The sequence below is a fragment of the Populus nigra genome, chromosome 12 (assembly GCF_951802175.1).
Source record: "Populus nigra chromosome 12, ddPopNigr1.1, whole genome shotgun sequence".
Lineage (NCBI taxonomy): Eukaryota > Viridiplantae > Streptophyta > Magnoliopsida > Malpighiales > Salicaceae > Populus > Populus nigra.
In genome coordinates, this window is record NC_084863.1 from 14,988,618 (window position 1) to 15,005,187 (window position 16,570).

The 16,570-nt window shown below is 30.2% G+C and overlaps 1 protein-coding gene and 1 pseudogene across 2 annotated transcripts; both read left to right on the plus strand.

Moving 5' to 3' along the window:
- Nucleotides 1-1,954: 1,954 nt before the first annotated feature.
- LOC133670180 (uncharacterized) lies at nt 1,955-3,564 on the plus strand (annotated as a pseudogene).
- Nucleotides 3,565-9,738: 6,174 nt separating this feature from the next.
- Nucleotides 9,739-14,430, plus strand: LOC133669343 (uncharacterized). 2 transcript variants are annotated; one of them, XM_062089437.1, is made up of 5 exons: nt 9,739-9,818; nt 10,477-12,563; nt 13,032-13,133; nt 13,231-13,405; nt 13,832-14,430. In XM_062089437.1, exons 2-5 carry the CDS (start codon nt 10,744-10,746, stop codon nt 14,036-14,038), a joined length of 2,304 nt encoding a protein of 767 aa, XP_061945421.1. In that variant the 5' UTR covers nt 9,739-9,818; nt 10,477-10,743; the 3' UTR covers nt 14,039-14,430. The 2 variants fall into 2 exon arrangements, with proteins under 2 accessions (XP_061945421.1, XP_061945423.1); XM_062089439.1 differs by having other exon boundaries at nt 9,740-9,818; nt 10,637-12,563.
- The last annotated feature ends 2,140 nt before the right edge of the window (nt 14,431-16,570 follow it).

Genomic DNA, 16,570 nt, shown 5'->3' on the forward strand with positions numbered 1-16,570 from the left:
TTCTGCTTTCCATCTTCCTGCGTTTCGCACGCAATTTATTGTGGGACCATACACAGTAAACAACTTTTTTTTTTGTTAACCAAACTTTTGCTTCCTGCGTTTTTGAAAAAATGCAACCTCTAACGCGTAGTCAAACGGGCTCTAAATAGCCTCTTATTTGTTTTTTGTATTTTATAATAGATTCTCTTAACTAAATTTATTAAAATGATATTTAAATAATTATCCAATTATACCATAGTTTTTAAATAATATTAGATTTTTTATGGTAATATTAACAATTGCTTTCTAAATAATTATATATGATCAATCTAATATACAAAATATTTTCGAATAATTTATCATGAATATTTAATATGAATAAAATATATATTTTGTTATGTTTTTTTTGTAATTCTTTATATAATTTTTTTGTAATTGATTTTTCTTATGTTTTTTATACATTCACGCTAAAATTAACAATCCATGATTTTTCTTATTTCAAATCATTATTTTTTTTCAAATATGGTTTTTACTTTTATTTTTATTCAAATATTTATCTTTTTTATAACATGACTCTTTACGTGATCTCTAATTTACAACAAAAAAATAATCATAAAAAATCATAAAATTGTTCTAAAAATATCCAGTTCCACGCATCAATCACTATGCATATAAACAAAAAGCAAAAAGAAAAGAAAAATAAAACTAGAGAAAAATCCAAGTCCAAATTTAGAGGACGTTTACCTTAAACCCTAGAAGTTCCAATTGCCATAAAACACATCCTTCCCTTCCCAACGACAAACCATAAAAGAGAGTTAAATCTTCTCACCTGTCCATCACGGGCACCACTAACTCTGCCTCTCATCACCACCTTTTCTAGCTACCAAGCCGCACAGAGAAAAGAAAAATCAAATCCATATATAAAACATCCGTACAGCACCCACATATAATAAATGCATGCCCCACTCGTTACTAAATTATCATCATCATTATCTTTTTTTTTTCTTCAAGTCATCATAGCTTTTAATTCCTTAATTTTATTTTTATAAATCTTAAGGGCTAATTAATTTTAGAAAATTATATAAATTATATCTTAAGATCAAACCATACTGTTTAAGTTTTTAAATTGAGTTAATTTTTTGATATGATATTAGAACCTTATTAATAATCATGCAGTCATAAGTTCAAATCTCACCACTCTTATTAATTTAATTGATAAAAATCAAGGACAATATATTGTGAGCATGTACAAGTTTCAAGTTTAAAAAACTTTTACTTAAAAGTATATGTTAGAGAATTATATAAATTATATATTGGAGTTTCATCTAATATATTCTTTGACAATTAATCAGCATTTTTCATTTGTTTATCTTCATTTTTATTTCATTTTGCTTTTCTATTTTAAGAAATGGAAAAGAAAAAGAAAAGGTAAATAATGTAAAAAGATTGATGAGAAATGAAGATTTTTTTTGAAATAATTAAAATAATATTAAATTAAATATGATCAATACTGGTTGACAGATTGATTAATTAATTTTTAATTAAAATTAAAGGGGCTATTTAATTCATTTAGAAAAACTCGAAGAATTAATTTATAATTTACTTCATCTAATTCAAAGGAGATCAGTCTCCTGCATGCATTAGAAACTGCATTTAACCTAAATTTTTATCATAGTTAAGTAAGTTACTTCTTTCATTATTTTATTTTTTAAATCCGAATCTTGAAATTAGTATTTGTAAAAATTTATTTTCTTAATGTATCAAATCAATAAAAAGCATGGATGATTAAACTATTTTGAGAAAAAAACTTAATCTCAATTCATATTTTTTTTCTTGAAATTAAAACCGTGAATAATAACATGAATAAAATACACACAATTACCTTCGGATGAAAACTAAAAAAAATCCTAATTATTTAATTATCTACCAGTACAAAATGGACGGCATTCATGCCGACCTTGTGCTTCCGAGTAAGAACCCCACTAACAAAACAAACCACAAGCTATCTTTTGTATCATTTCTTGTTCTTTCCCACAATGTTCAAACCAAAAACACACCGAAATATATGTTAGCAAATACATTAATGATCCTTAAAACCACATACTAGCTAGCTAGTACTCGTAATTATCAACACCTTAATTTCTTTATGATCATCAAGTCTTTATGTTACAAACAACAGTAATTATGAAGAACGTTTCAAGAAACAAGTTCTTGCTATGTTTTAAGCCAGTTGTTGATATGGATCAGCTAGTACTTAATCACTCCAAAGTTGGTGTTGTTGATCACTCAACAGACAAGTCTTTGAAGCATCTTTCCAGGGAAAAGAAGAAAAGGGATCATCTGAAGCGTTTGGTCCCAAATTCTTCTTTGCTTTCAGATGATAATGATACGTGTTCAGCAATAATTTCTTCATCGGAGAATTCATTGATTCTTCATTCTTCAAGGAAAAACTTATCTCGTGTGATCAAGGCCGTTTTCTTCGAGACCATACTGGTTAGTTCATCAAGGTTTTTATTTTCATGTTGTGTTTCAAGCTCAAATTTCTACAACAATTAATGATTGTTCAAAGATTTATATTTTGAAGCTTTTCTAAGGTTTTTCTTTATGAGCATGTGTTTTCAAGCTTAAATTTTTAGAATTGACTGTTTAAGAAAAATTATAGTTATTTTTTTCAAGGAATTTTTTTTTTGGTGATGCTCATATGTTTAGTTTTATTGTTTTTCAGTCCAAGAGAATTCACGATAGAAAAGGTAATCTATGTCAAGACTCGAATATTGGATCAAAGCCTTCTTCTTCCTCTTCTTCTTCACCATCACCACCACCACCACCACCACCACCACCACCATCATCAATGGATAGCAAGAAATCTTTGGATGATACAAGTGATCATGACAATACCACCTTGGTCAATAAGGTATCGATCGATACTCATCAAGCTAATGAAGTAACATCTTGTCCAAGTTCGATACCAGAATCAAGAAAATTGTCCAAGATAAAGAACTCAGGAAACCCAAATGAAGAACTTGAATTCAAGGCAAAAACCATGGACAAGTCAGGCATATATCTATTCCTTATTAGTCTTTCGGTGACAGTTTTATGGGGTAAGCTATGTGCAATATTTTTCACCATAATCTGGTTATATTTTCTGCCTCGAAGACAGCACAATACTAGCCGGCCCCAAAATGTTACAAGAAGCTTGTGGTTGCCAGAGAAAGAAGAGAGCAAAGATCAGTACCACTACAAGAAGAAGGTCATAATGGAAGGGCTGCTCGAAAGGAACCATCAGAGGGTTAACGGCATTAAATTCTTGACGTGAAAATTCTATTTTTCGTGTTTGATGCAATCTCTTCTTCTCTGGTTTTGAGATAAAAAATTAAAGACCTGGCAGGGTTCAGGAGATGGATCACACGCTAGTTTCTTGTACTGTTGCCTTTTTGCATTTCGGGGTCTGGCAGGATCAGAGCGCACAACATTCTCATTTGCTTTTTGCTCCTTCCCTAGCTTTATTTTTATTTTCTTTTGGAGAATTGTAAGATATTATCAAGAGAAAATAATATAAAGAAACCGGATTAATGTATTGTAGAATGGATGGGGTCATGGTTTGTTGGATGCTTTTATTTAATTGTAAAAAGTATATTTTATTTAATAATTAAGAGGTATCCCCGGACCAATAAACAAGTTAATTAGGATTAAATTGTCTCCTTAGATGATTTTGATGATATATTCTCCACATCGATCATTCTCTTACATTAATAAATATTGTCTCAAGACATAAACTTATAAAATTAAGAAAGAGCATATATTCTCAACCACGAGGTCCATGTTGAGGTTTAATTGGCAAAACAATAATGCTATTTAAAATTCTTAATTTTATTATGAGAGTATTAAAAAATATATACTTCTTAAAACTTTTACAAAATATTTTCAATGGTAAAAAAAGACTAGAAGATAGATAATTAACACTATAGTTTAATTACAACTTTGACATGTACATATACAATTTATTTATATATTAATGATGTAATAATTAACAATTTCAAGAAGAAAAGACAATAATATTATTGAAAATGCAGGCATGCATGTAACACCAGTAAAAGCTTCTGTACTATATATGGTTTTTCTGCAATTAAAGCAATTAATTGGAGAAAGGCTGAAATGCAAGCACTTTTAGTCTATTAGGTGAAAAAGAGCTCTTAAACTTGAAACAATTTTGAGCTACAATCTTTAGAAGAAAATTCGTGTACTTTATTTAGTCCATGAGGCTAGCTGGGCATGCCATACCAAACCATATATTCTAATTTTCTTGGCATAACTCAAGGTCCCTCGCTACTTTTAGCCCTTTAGAAAATTGCAAAGTTTATATATATGGGACATTAGCCTGAACTGCTTTCCCTTAACCTGTTTTTTTAATTATTAAATTAATATTTTTTATTTTTTTATGGTTTTAACACATTCATATTAAAAAAAAATCTAAAATAATATATTATTTTCATATATTTTAAATTAAAAAATAATTTTTTTTTAAAAACATCTTAATGTCCTTTATAAGAACGGGCCCTCAAAAATTTTAAATAGAAAGTTGCGGTAGGGATAGATGGAGTTTGGGAATATTCTTTATGCTTTTGATTCTCAAGCCATGTACAGCAAGAACCAAAATTAGTTAACTAGTGTAAAACCTGTTTTTCCTTTTTGCAAATTCTTGCTTGGAAGTGTAGTTAACGTTATTTTTTAAAGTAAATTTTATATTAAAATAATATTTTTTATTTTTTAAAATTATTTTTGAAATCAACGCATTAAAACGATTTAAAATATATAAAAAAATTAATTATTTTAATTTTATTTTAAAAAACATAAATGGACCCACATTTCCAAATATGTTCTTCATCATCCATGCATGTTCAAAATGAGTTCAAATTCAGAAGTTTGGCATAGATACTCTATATCTGCCTTTAATTGGTGACAGCCCTAATCTTGTATAGGTTAGCTTGCTAGCACTACTATAAAAGATGAGAGTGTTTATTTTTTTTGGTTTTAATGTTTTTAAATTAATGTTTTAAGTATTTTTCAATGATTTTAATATATTATATCAGTTTTTATTTAAAAAATATTTTTTTAATTAAAAAATATCTTACACTGCATTGCTAAATACACGTTAAATAAAATAAAATAAAAATTGTAGCAATAAAAGAAAAATAAAATATAAGGTGGCCCCTTGTACTGTCATAACTCTCCAGCCACAACATGGAGCTCCTCTTACACTACACCAATTATAAGGTGGAATAATGAGGAATTAATAAAAGTTTTTTTTTTTTTTTTTATTATTCCCTTTTCTTTCTTTTGGTTCTGTGAATATTGTTCATGATTTTGTATAGTATGTGCTAATGGGGAAATATGCTTATTATGTAGACCACACCACAACGATCTTCCATATGATAATTAAATATGGGTAATTATATGTTTAATTGAATATTTTTTAAACCAAAGTACTCTTCATACATTAATGAAAGAGGAAAAGACCTAATTAATATTTTTTAAACCAAAGTATTCCCTATTATGGAGACCACACCACAACGATCTTCTGATCATGACCTAATTAATATTCTTCTGATCATGAAGGGACTTGATTTGTTTTCTTTATTGGAAAGGTATTTATTATAAAAGTGATATTGATGTATTAATTCACTTTCTTCAATTTCTTAGATTTAAACTTCATCTATAAAAAAAAATATTAATTTTTCTTCAATATATCAAATTGATATGAAAAATATATTCTTAAAATTAATTTGTATTAAAAATATCATCGACCTTATTTTAGAGCGCATCAACATCTCATATATCAAGAGCTATACAAAGGAATATATGGATGCATTTTTATTTTTTCCTTTATTATATTTGATGACTATAAACATTCCTAAACAAAACAAGAGAAATAATTAATGAATTAACTAAGGCAACGGCTAAACAAAGATTTACGACGAGGCTCATCTGCTTGCCTAGCCACTTTTAATGTTCCAGAACAATAAAGTCAGGTGCTTTATTAAGGCAAAAGAGTCGCGTGCTTTATTAAGGCAAAAGGTGGAAAAAAGACATGACTTTAAAGCTTGATTTAGTTGATTTAAGGTCCGCAGGGTGCCAGTTCCTGAGCTTCCTTGGTTGTCAGTCTCTAATCAAGTAAAGAAAATCTTTACATGTGTCAGGTCCCCCATTAGTTTATCCACAACTTATGCGAGTCTACTAATGGCGAGTTTTTGATAAACTAATCAAGTAATTATCAACCTTCTAATCTTCAAAAAAAAGTTTTACATTTTTTGCCTGCTTAAGATTCTATAAGGAAAGAATTTATTGTATTAATTACTGATTATCTGGAGGGGGGAAAGAAAAGAGGAAAATATTAAACATGGAGGATTGATATGATTTTGCAAGATTGGAACACTATTAGATATCCTTTATCAACTTTGGAAGGGGTGATATTTTTACTTTATAATTTTGCTAATATACCTATGTATAATACAAACGGTTTTGTGTTGTTCATTAGCCATAAAAATACTTGATGTAGTTTGGCTTGTAAATGTACGTGATTTTGAGATGTCGGATGATAATTCGGTATTACTAGATAAAAATCTGGCACAGTCAAACAATATAAATGACTTAACAAATATTTTTATAAATCAAATGGACAAGTTTAGGTTCTAGAAAAGATCTGAAACGATCATGACTGATTAGCTTCTTAAAAATACGATAACGGAGGATCCGACCATTCAATCGAACTTAAATTTTTATAGGTAATTCTACATGAAATTTTTCCTAGAACAACCACTATGTCGTTGAACAAACCGTCAGATCTGGTATAATCATGTTTTGAGCACTGCTGCTCCTGATATGGTACTTTTTAGTATTTTCCCTATGTTTTTTTGGATTATATATTTTAATTAAGATGTTTTATTTATTTTCTTTATATTTTCATATTCCTAGTTGTTTTTTAAAGGATGTTAGGTTTTCTGATCTATTTAAAGTTCTTATAACCTTTAAAAAGCAACTATCATATGTTTTAATTTTCAAAAAATAAAATTATGAAATTAAAATTTATATATGTAACTCTCTTGGTCCATTAATTTTTTTGTGTCCTTATGATTTTTTTGTTGTTATTGTTGAATGTAGTTTTGGCATGCATCAATGCGCCTTACCTATATGTTTATTAACAATATTACTTGAAAATGGGATAATGCTATCATTTTCAATACTTGTTTTGATATTATTTACCTAGTTTATTGTAGCTATAAAAATGTCTATTAATCAATTCAATAAAAAAATTAATTTAAATATACTATCTAAATTATTAATTAAAGGTTGTTAGATATCTAGTTGGGTCAAATTATTATTCCCGTGTAATACCTACACACTTCAAAAAAAAAAAAGGTTTAATTGTATTTATAGGCTTTGTATGAAATACTCATGAATTTTTCTTAATATGTGCCTTTTACATTTTTTTTTATTTAACTAGGCCCTTTTACGCTATAAATTTTTTTTTAATATAATACCTTTAATCATCTGTTTTTCAATTCAAATGGACCGGGTGACATTTTTACTCTTTAATTTTAAACATATTTAGGAACACGGTGCAAACCGTGTTTCTAAAAAAATTTAATTTTTTTTTGCTAAAATTTAATATAGTTTGTATATTTTGGATCATTTTGATTTGCTGATGTAAAAAGTAATTTTAAAAAAATAAAAAAATATCATTGGCATACATTTCGGCATAAAAATATATTTGAAAAGCAACCGTTACCACACTACCAAGCACCCTCTTTGTTTATATAAAATAAAACTACCCTTGACCTAGATGTTTGACCTGGATGTTATTAATAATTTCATCCTCTACTAATCAACTTATTTAAACTGGATAAGTGGATTGTGTTATGCCGGGGGTTGGATAAAATAAAATTTTAAACATAAAAAAAGATTGAAGCATTGTTAGCATGCTTTGAAAAGTAAAAGAAACTCGTGACTCAGATCATAGACCCAACTTGATCCAATAAATTGGTTTTATTTGATTATATAATAAAAAAGAAAATAAAATAAATGATCCGAATTAAAAAAAAATTATAAATGGACCAAAGCAAAGTGATCTTGGGCTTAAGTCACACATATGTGCTCGCTCACCTAGGCTCAAGCTTATTTATGAATTTCAATAGAGAATACCTAAGAAAACAAAGTCCATGTTATTATGTTACTAAAATATAATAAAAATTATAAAAATAAATTTAAATTTTGTATTGAAAAGTGTACGTTAGACTTTATAGATACAATGAGAAAAATCCTTTATTTACAAAGAAAATAAACTTATTGGGCAAGTTAGATGCAAACTCGGACTTAGAATGTAAGACTAAAATAACCATATAGAAAGAAAATTGATAAAAAAAATATAGTGTCCAATTCCCAATAATTCTAATATAAAAAAATGAAATTAAAAAAATCAATTAATGAAAAAAAAACAAACAAACTTGTGTAAGTTTGTCAAACTCCGTGAGTTGGATAATGCGAATAGCATAATCTAATAGAAGAAAAAATCAAAAACATTATGAGACTCAATTCTAAAACCAATTCAATGTTGAAAGATAAAAAAAAATCAATCTTAAAAAAACAAAAAACAAAAATCCTAGTTGACCTAAGCTAACATGCCAAACTCGTGATGTAAGTCATAAAATTGAGATAATCTCATAAAAACAAAAGCAAAAAAAATCACGAAACTTAATTTTCAATAAACATAATGTTAAAGGATGAGATTAAAAAAGAAAATTCGTGTAAAAAAAGAATTAAAAAATATTAATGTCAACTCGGGTTAGCCTTTCAAACTCATGATCTAGATTATGATATTAAAATCACCTCATCAATTTTTTTTAACAAAACTCAATTCCTAATCAATCCAATATCGAAAGTTAAAATAAAAAAAAATATCAACTTTACAAAAGACCCAAACATAAAAAATAATAATAAAAAAATAAGGATCAAATTTGATAAAAAAAATATATAATAGGACTTTGTTGTTGTTTTTTTACAGAGCAACAGTGCAACACAAATCACATAGAGAAATGAGAAAAAAGAAGGAGAAAAAAAAACCTCACCACCTTTCTATTGTGTTTTATAACCCTCTTTAACCTTATTTTCCAATATATTTTAGAAAATATAACAAGAAAAAAAATCTTTTCAATACAATTTAGTTAATTTACAGTATTTTTGGCATTTTTGCTTATTTTATTGTGTGATGAGTTTTTATAAAAAGAAAAGAATAAAATGATTAGCAAAAGAAAAAAGGGAGAGACAAAGACTATTATTATTTTATTTTTCAAGAAGAAATAATGTAACTTATTTGAGATAAAATGTATAGAATGATTGATAATCAGCCCTTTACATAGAGTTTCTCTTATTATAAAACTAGATGAAGATTTTTTTATCTTTTCAATTTTGCCTCTTTTTAACTTATAGCTCACCTCAGTATCCTCTTTCTTCAATTTCTTTCAAACCTATCATGAATTCTCGACTACATGCAAAAAAAATAGAAACATCTCTAGCACATAATAGTAAATCATATATATGCAGAGACTATATTAAGACATTATCTTGCGTTGAGGGACTAAATAAATAAAAAAAGAATAGAAGGGCCATATTAAGTAAAACATAAGATCATAGGGACCAAATAAAATACCATTAACCCCCTTTATTTTTTTTTTTAAAAACCCACCTAAATAACACAACCCAAAACGCCCATTTCCTTTCAATTCTCATTTTCAACTGCTTAGCGCGCTTCTTAACTACCTTTTCTCTCGCTCTCTCTCTCTCAGGTATATTTCTCTCCTGCCTTCATTGTCTAGCTAAAAGTATCTCTTGTTTCTTGAACTGATTAATTCAACATTAATGATTTTATCTTTCAGTTCTTATCATTTATCTTTCTTGTTTTCATCATCAACGTTCTCTTTTCTTTTGTTATATAATTTATGCTATTTTCCTCAGTTTCTTTAGGGTTTATGTTACTGATTCTTGAACTTTGTTTTTGGTGAATGCAACCAAGAACTGATATAATTTCACTGTTTCAATGTTTCTTTACCATTTTTGTCTGGTTTAATGAAATGGGTCTTGGTCAAGTTTCTTTATTTCTTGTTGTTTCTTGGTTTCTTTGCCTATAAAGAAATGGGTTTGGTTTAGTCTCTCGGTTAAATTGCCTTAGTTGCTTTATTGGTTTCATTGTGTTAATTTATAGATAATTATGTCGGATTTCACATTGTATATGGATTATGCTGAGTTTCTTTTGATTTTATGTGATTTTTGCATAATAAGTTTTTGAAAAAAATATCACATTCTATTGTTAACTTCATGTTAGACCAGAAAGCTTTTGTTTTGAATCTCCATTCTGTTTTGCCTAGTTGGTTGTTGTTTATACTCTTATGTTTGATTTCGTGTTGTATTGTAGCCAATTCTTAATTAGTACTGCATTGGTTGCAGGATTCTAACGTTGGAATTGGTTATTTGTGTGCCTTAAAATATGTTGTTTTGTTGAAAAATCTTGTAAAGATGGCACATTCAGGAGCTTTGATTAGATAATGTGAATTGTGCTATCGGTGGTGACATATACTGTCTCATGTGTTTGGACTGACTTTATTAGATATCAAGTGCAAAAGAGGAGCAACGGGTTGATTATTATGGTGCGCTGGTATCGCAAGGGAATGTGATATTGATTCTCCAAGTGTGGAGCATGCTGAAAAGAAGAAGATGAATAAAATGAAGACTGTGTCAGCCAAGAGGGAGATAGATAGTCCGTCATCAAAAAGTGATGAATTTCCAAAGCAAGATGCCTCCTTGACAACTGAAGGTTCCGTTTGTACAAATGAAGCTTTATTTGATTACAACAGTAAAAATACAATCTGTTTTAAGGGTTTGGATCTGGGCAAAAAGGGTACTGAAGGAGCAGGCAGCAACAATATTACCAGGAATTTAGAGGAAGCTTGTAAGACCATGGGCATTAAATCTTACTGCAAAATTTGTGGCATTGGAAGTACCAAATATGGCTGCCAGTGTTTTAATGTCGACAATGTTGATGTTATGGTAAAATCTGATGTTGCAAATTATGGCTATCACCACCAAATCTGGAGGGCAAAGAAAAATAGTCCATCGAACTGGCAGAAGAGGCAGAGAATTTTCAGGGAGGGTAAGTTGCATTGGGAAAGTAGATTGGATTGTGCAAACGTGAAGGAGCATATGAGCTTGCGGGAGAGAAATTTCTGTTCACGACAAAACTCATTTACTGATAAAGGGTTGCTACCCACACCCATGGTTTCTTCTGCTGGACACAGCAACGCTGCCTGTGTAAGTAACAGGATGGCAAATGCAGAGAGAAAAATGCACAGGGGATTCAATAGTAAAGTATTTTTTCGACATGACTGTGTCCCTAAGCATAGGTTGAATGGGAATCATTCTCAATACTTTTCACGGTCAAATCAAGCCCAGGACATTGAGTGTAACAAATCAAGATTGCTTTCTCATTGTACATTTGGGTATGATAGAAACCACAGTAGAGGAATAGGATGGGGAGGTTATGGTCAACCTTTCTCTAGGCCTATTTTCACTCATGGTTCATGCTGCTTAAATCCATCTTCAGCTGCTTCTGCTCATGTACAGCAAAGATTTTCCAGGTTTATTCCTAGGATGAAACATGTGACAGATAGGTGTTCCGATACTTCTGTAGATGGTAAACTCCATTCGAGATTGATATATTACAATCAATACAGAGAAAGGCATGTTATTCCTTGTGGAGCAAAAGCAATGTGGGTTCCTGTTTGTACCAAGGATTCAGTGATGCCAGAGAAAACTTATCCTGCCAGTGTTTGTGATTCTTATGATATCCTGCAATTTTCATGCAATGAGCTGACTGATAGCCATTCAAAAGGAGATGTGGTTCCTTCATGTGCTTTAAATGATTCTAAAAGCTCAAGCTTGACATCCAGTCACAGAAAAACCTCTGTTGAAGGGGAAGCCCCAAAATCTGAAGAGTTTTCTGCAGAAGCTCAGAAAGTTGAAAGTGCTATGGAAGATATGGCATGCACTGAAAAATCCAGAGATGTCTCTCAGTTCCTTGGGTCACAAGTGAGAACTGAAGAATCAAATGCTGCTCAAAAACTGCAACTAGAATATCAGACTACATTGGGCCATCCAATAGCAGAGTTTGAAAGATTCCTTCACTATGCTGCACCTGTTATCACTTCCTCTTGTATATATAAAAATGAGCTGTCAAATAGTTCTCTTCATTTGACACAGATACCAATTACATCACTTCAGGCTGTTTGGAAGTGGTATGAGATGCCTGGGAATTATGGGTTAGAAGTCAAGGCAAGAGATTCTCAAAGTATAAATGGTTTGCTCGCCGATTCGACATCATTCTGTGCATATTTTGTTCCTTTCCTTTCAGCTGTTCAATTATATGGTTACCCAAATCTCTCAGATGCTTGTCCGAAGGATCTGCACACAAACCCTGAACTCATATTCGAATTTTTTGAATCTGAGATGCCACATGTTCGAAAGCCTCTTCATTTAAAGTTAGTTTTCTAATTGCTATTTTCAATCTTGTCTATGCTATTATTGCTTTCTTCTGGAAGCAGCAACTTTTTATAAGTTCTTGTGAACTTCAAATGCAATCAGTTAATTAATGTGGATGCTACTCGGAACCATCCGCAAATGTGGCTAACCAGTTTTCCTTGTTTAGCTCCTTTTCTGCAATTTTCTATTGACAGAAATTGCATTCAAAGCTACTATGGTCAGACAACAGCATGCCTAATTAGAATATCCTTTGATATGCAATGTCATGTCTATGCGAAGAATGGATGATTTATAGCTGATGCCAAATCACTGAGACTTGAGGCTTTTTTTAACTTTAGAAATGATCATTTAATTTGCCTCACTTTTGGTTACTTTCCTCTTCTTGAACAAACATCCTGTTTCCACACTCCACTACATCCCCAAAAACCTTCCAGTGAGATGCAACTGATCTTGTGTTATAATTGCAGAATAAGGGATCTCATCAGTATTGGAACTTCTAATCTTCAAGTGTTTGGTGATCCATCAAAGCTAGAATCTATGAACCTGCATGATCTACACCCTGCTACTTGGTGAGAACAGACAAAATCATATGGTTCTTGTTATCTTTATTGCTCATGCAAGGGCTAACTTTTATCATATTCATCAATTCTGGATAAATGATTTCAGGTTTTCAGTTGCATGGTACCCTATATATCGAATTCCAGAGGGAAAGTTCAGTGCATCATTCCTGACTTACCATTTGTTAGGTCAATCAGTTGTGCAAAGCATTCCAATTGATTCACTCAGTAAGATGTTTCAGATTGTCTTCCCAGTGATAGGATTACAAAGCTACAATACACAGGTAAAATACTATATAATATAAACTCAAAACATTCTGATGATTTGAGGTCCAGATTGTACTTCTACATGTGGAAATGATGTTTGTAGGAGAAAGAAATTGCAGTCAGGGATTCATGTCATTACTTCATCTGATTTTCCATGGTCTTCATTTCTGAACAATGACATGGTCATTTTAAGTAGTTGATGAGAATTTGGTTGAATTGCTTGTATCGAAAGACAAGATTGATTGACATGCGGTATGATAACGTTCTTTTGTGTATAAGGTGATTAGTTCTTTTATGTTGTGTTGTTTCGGTTTATGATACTTTTGTCTTTGGTATATGATAATGCTCTAAGAATAGTGTATTTTGGTGGGAGCCTACATTCCCAATCTGCCAAGACTTGTATGGAAGAGGCCGATTGATACCTCACATTCTTGTATCTGTAGGGCGAATGCTGGTTTGATCTCAGAACACCTGATGAACCTTCTTCAAGAAAAACCATCAAAGCTAGAACTGCTGCAATTCTCAGTGAAAGACGCAGAACACTGGAGGAAAATGCCTCACTTCTCTCTAGAGGAACTGTTACCAAAGATAAAGCCAAGGTGGTTAATCAGCATCCAGATTACATGTTCTTCACTTCTCGGAAGAGCTAGGTTGCCCCTTCCCGCATCACATCTGACATTGTACTGATTTCTGGAAAACAAAAAACATCAGGTTTGTTTAGCAGAGATTTTCCACTGTAACTGTAGTTGATTTCCCTATAACATGCAGTTTAGCAGAGATTTTCCACTGTAAAATTAGAAATCGCTCTCCATTTCGAGTGGCTTTACATTGCAAAACTTTTTCCTGATTGAATAATACCTGCTGTATATTGCATCTCCATTTGCCGCAAACATATGATGTTACTGTATCTGTATTCCACCCTTCTTATATTTCTTTTCCCCTGATAGTATGCTGATGCCATGTCTCATAGGTCTTCTGATTGTAAATGTTGAACAGATAATACATTTAGTAAATGAAATTGTTAATTTTTTTCCACTTTAAATTTGAAGCCCATTTCTAGTCATGTATGCTGGGTCAATGCCTGTCAATTGAGGGCATCTTCCTTTCAATTCTTGATTGTTCTTGTTCACCCTGTATTGCACTTAAAATGAGTGGAATACGAATGCTTTGCTGAAATGACCTGAAATGAGAAGGCTAGAGTGTCTTCTGTTCGGAAGTCTGTAGCCATCAGAAGAAGCTAAATCCAATGCCATTGCTGATTTTTAAGGTCTTCTGCCGCACACACACATAACAGATTCTTGGTCCCAAGTCATGGCTCTCTTCAACTCAGATAACCTAATTTTTAACTCTTTAAATTCCAAGAAAGAAAAAAAGAAATGGAATTCTTTTTACAGGCATTTGGGTGGGATGGACTTTTAATGTTAGAATCATCATAGGTGTGTGTTAGGACCATCCAAGTCTTTTCTCATTAGTGTGCTAGAACCACTGTAGACCAAATATTAGATCATCTGGGTTCAGGGCAAGTTTCAGGTGAAGAGAAATTTTATGGTGCATGGGGAGTAAATAATAGTATCTTATTAGTTATTCTTTGGGGTTAATTTTATTTAGAAGAGAAAAATATTAAATAGAGATATTTGTTTCATTTTTGTGGGTCATATATATTTTTTTCTTCTTTTTTATGTCTATTTGTGTTTCTTCCAAGTAGATTAAAAAAAGTAACTAATATAATATCATTAATTACTTTTTATTCACCATAAAATTCCTTTCAGATTTCTGGAATGAATGAAAACTATGCTTTCAAAACATAAAAAAGAAGAAGAAATCTTACATATATTTGGTAAAAAGAAAAAAAACCCTAGCAATGGTTATTTTCACTAAAACTCAAAAATAATGATTTTGAGATAAGATTGTCGATCCTGAGAAAAGTTTTAAAGTTCCTGAAATAATTTGGCAAAAAAGAACTATGTAGGTTAATCATACAATCTTCCGATTGTATTTGTTTGGTATTTATTTTATTTTTATTTTTATTTTTCTACATATTATAATACAAAGGAAAATGAATAACCGAAAGGTAATTATTAATTCAAATATCTAAGTTTAGTGTTTAATTAAGTAAATAATGGTTTTAATTAAAAAAAAACTTGGCCTAACTTGGCTAACCAAGTTGACTTGGAAAACTAGGCCAAAAATCTAATTTGGGTTATTTTTCAAATTAAACTATTAAAGATATTGACTTGATAAATCTTGATTAACTTGATCATGTTTTTAGCAACTCGATTGACTCTCTTAAACTCGATATAAACCTAGTTGAGTTAACACCAAGCAATTGTTTTTTAAAAGAAAAAATATGAAATGGTATATTTTAATAAAAAATAATTGACTTAGGTTGATTTGGTTACACAAAAGCATTTTCAAGTTAAACTATTAAAGATAATGACTTGATGAATCTTGATTGACTTGATCATGTTTTTAGTGATTCGATTAACTCTGTTAAACTTGGTCTAAACCTAGTTGAGTTAATACCATGCAATTGTTTTTTTAAAAGAAAAAAAATAAAATGATATATTTTAATAAAAAATAATTGACTTGGGTTGATTTGGTGAAACAAAAACTGAAGTCCCTTTCTAGATCAATTTTTGACAGATTTAATAATTATAGTTTAAAAACATAAAAACTTCCTATATGATTCAATTGACTTAGGTTGATTTGGTTATACAAAAGCATTTTCAAGTTAAACTATTAAAGATAATGACTTGATGAATCTTGATTGACTTGATCATGTTTTTAGTGATTCGATTGACTCTGTTAAACTTGATCTAAACCTAGTTGAGTTAATACAATGCAATTGTTTTTTTAAAAGAAAAAAAAATAAAATGATATATTTTAATAAAAAATAATTGACTTGGGTTGATTTGGTGAAACAAAAACTGAAGTCCCTTTCTAGATTAATTTTTAACAGATTTAATAATTATAGTTTAAAAACATAAAAACTTCCTATATGATTCAAAGTTTGTCACTAACTCAAATGAATATTGATCAATCATAAATGACTCAAGAATCAACTTACAAATAATTTAGACAATTAATGATATGACTAGAATAGATTTAGGAGAAAACACATGGCTAAAATAACCTTTTGTTTTAAAGGATGTGATAAGAGTGATTTCTATTTTTCATTAAAC